Source organism: Loa loa (genome assembly GCF_000183805.2).
Source record: "Loa loa unplaced genomic scaffold supercont3.2362, whole genome shotgun sequence".
Classification (NCBI taxonomy): Eukaryota; Metazoa; Nematoda; class Chromadorea; order Rhabditida; family Onchocercidae; genus Loa; species Loa loa.
Window position 1 is genome coordinate 1 of NW_018110541.1, and position 1,369 is coordinate 1,369.

General features: G+C 30.9%; 1 protein-coding gene across 1 annotated transcript; it reads right to left on the reverse strand.

The window, feature by feature from the left end:
* Positions 1 to 590: 590 nt before the first annotated feature.
* On the reverse strand, positions 591 to 773 carry LOAG_15654 (hypothetical protein; the record flags this gene model as incomplete). The annotated part of the gene is made up of 1 exon (XM_003151143.1): positions 591 to 773. One exon carries the CDS (start codon positions 771 to 773, stop codon positions 591 to 593), a length of 183 nt encoding a protein of 60 aa, XP_003151191.1.
* Between the last annotated feature and the right edge of the window lie 596 nt (positions 774 to 1,369).

Sequence of the window (1,369 nt, forward strand, 5' to 3'; positions counted from 1 at the left end):
GATAGCTTAAAAATTTATAAATCAAATTGCCTAATTATGCACAAAACTTTCCTTGCAGATGAAGTGTCAAAAATTCTGGAGAAAATGATCAAAGTAACAGATCGAGGATTGATTGAAGCTAACAGACAGGATTATTCAGTACCATGCAGATTAAAAATTCATTCAATCGTTTAATGTAAGCTACCAAACAGTTCACAAAAACGAGAAATTTTGTAATGGCGCTGCCGATAAGTTATCTCTAAAATGCATTGACACTTTAAGTTTAGTTGTATTTGAGAAGAATATGAAATCGGATCGATCTGAGAGTTCCTAATTAATCTGGCCTACAACTGATTGCTTAATTTGTCTTATAGGGAAACAAAACTATGGCTTAAAGCATGCAAAACAATTTATCTTTGCATAATAATTTCTATGTTAATATATCATCCTATAATTTTTTAATTATGGACGGGAACTATGAATATAATAATATGCTAACCTTAACAACTTCATATACGTCTAATAACATTAAAATAATTAGGCTTTATACTGATAAGCTATTCTCAATTACAGCGATGAAATCAAGCATTTAATTAAAAGCAATTAATAATTTAACCATTCAATATTATTTCAATGTCGCGATCGAACAAATCCAACGAAAGGGTGCTCGTTTCCAATGGTTTTACACTCATATATTTTCTTAACATTTCATCAATACCGCCTTCATTGCATTTATCTTCGTGACATGCACAAATTCGCCAATGATTATTTGGTATAGCACTTGCGAGACACATTTCAAACTGTAAATGAATTAACGATTCAAAATAGATGGTAAATATGTAGACGTGATAAGCATATACCCATTTTCAATCATAATCCGGAAATGAATTACCTGAAAATAGCACATTCTGTATGCTGAAAGTATAGTTTCCTCCAAATAGGTAGTTCAATTTTTTTTTCTGTTCATTTATATAATAATTAAAAGGAATTGGGAAGCAATATTGGATGAAGTTTAAATGGATTGTTTCGAAATATTTATTTTCATTCACCTCACAGTATTCCATAAACTTTTCATCACTAAATTGTCCTAAAAAGGGTAAACGATCAATTGGATGGACTCGAATATCCGGATGTTGTTGTATGAACGATTGAAAATCATTTTGACAGCCACCTGTTTCAACAACAAAATTCGTCGATTGATCTGGAAATGTACATTTCTTGTACTATTCCTGATGGGATGGATGAATTAATAATAAATTTCGTCATCAAAGTATGAATGCTTAGCGAAGGGTAACTTTTCCACCTGAGATTAACAGTTAGACAAATGGTTTCTGAATGATTAGTAGAAGGTATCAAGTTTAAATATTTTCAGTTAATTCGATTTCCCTTC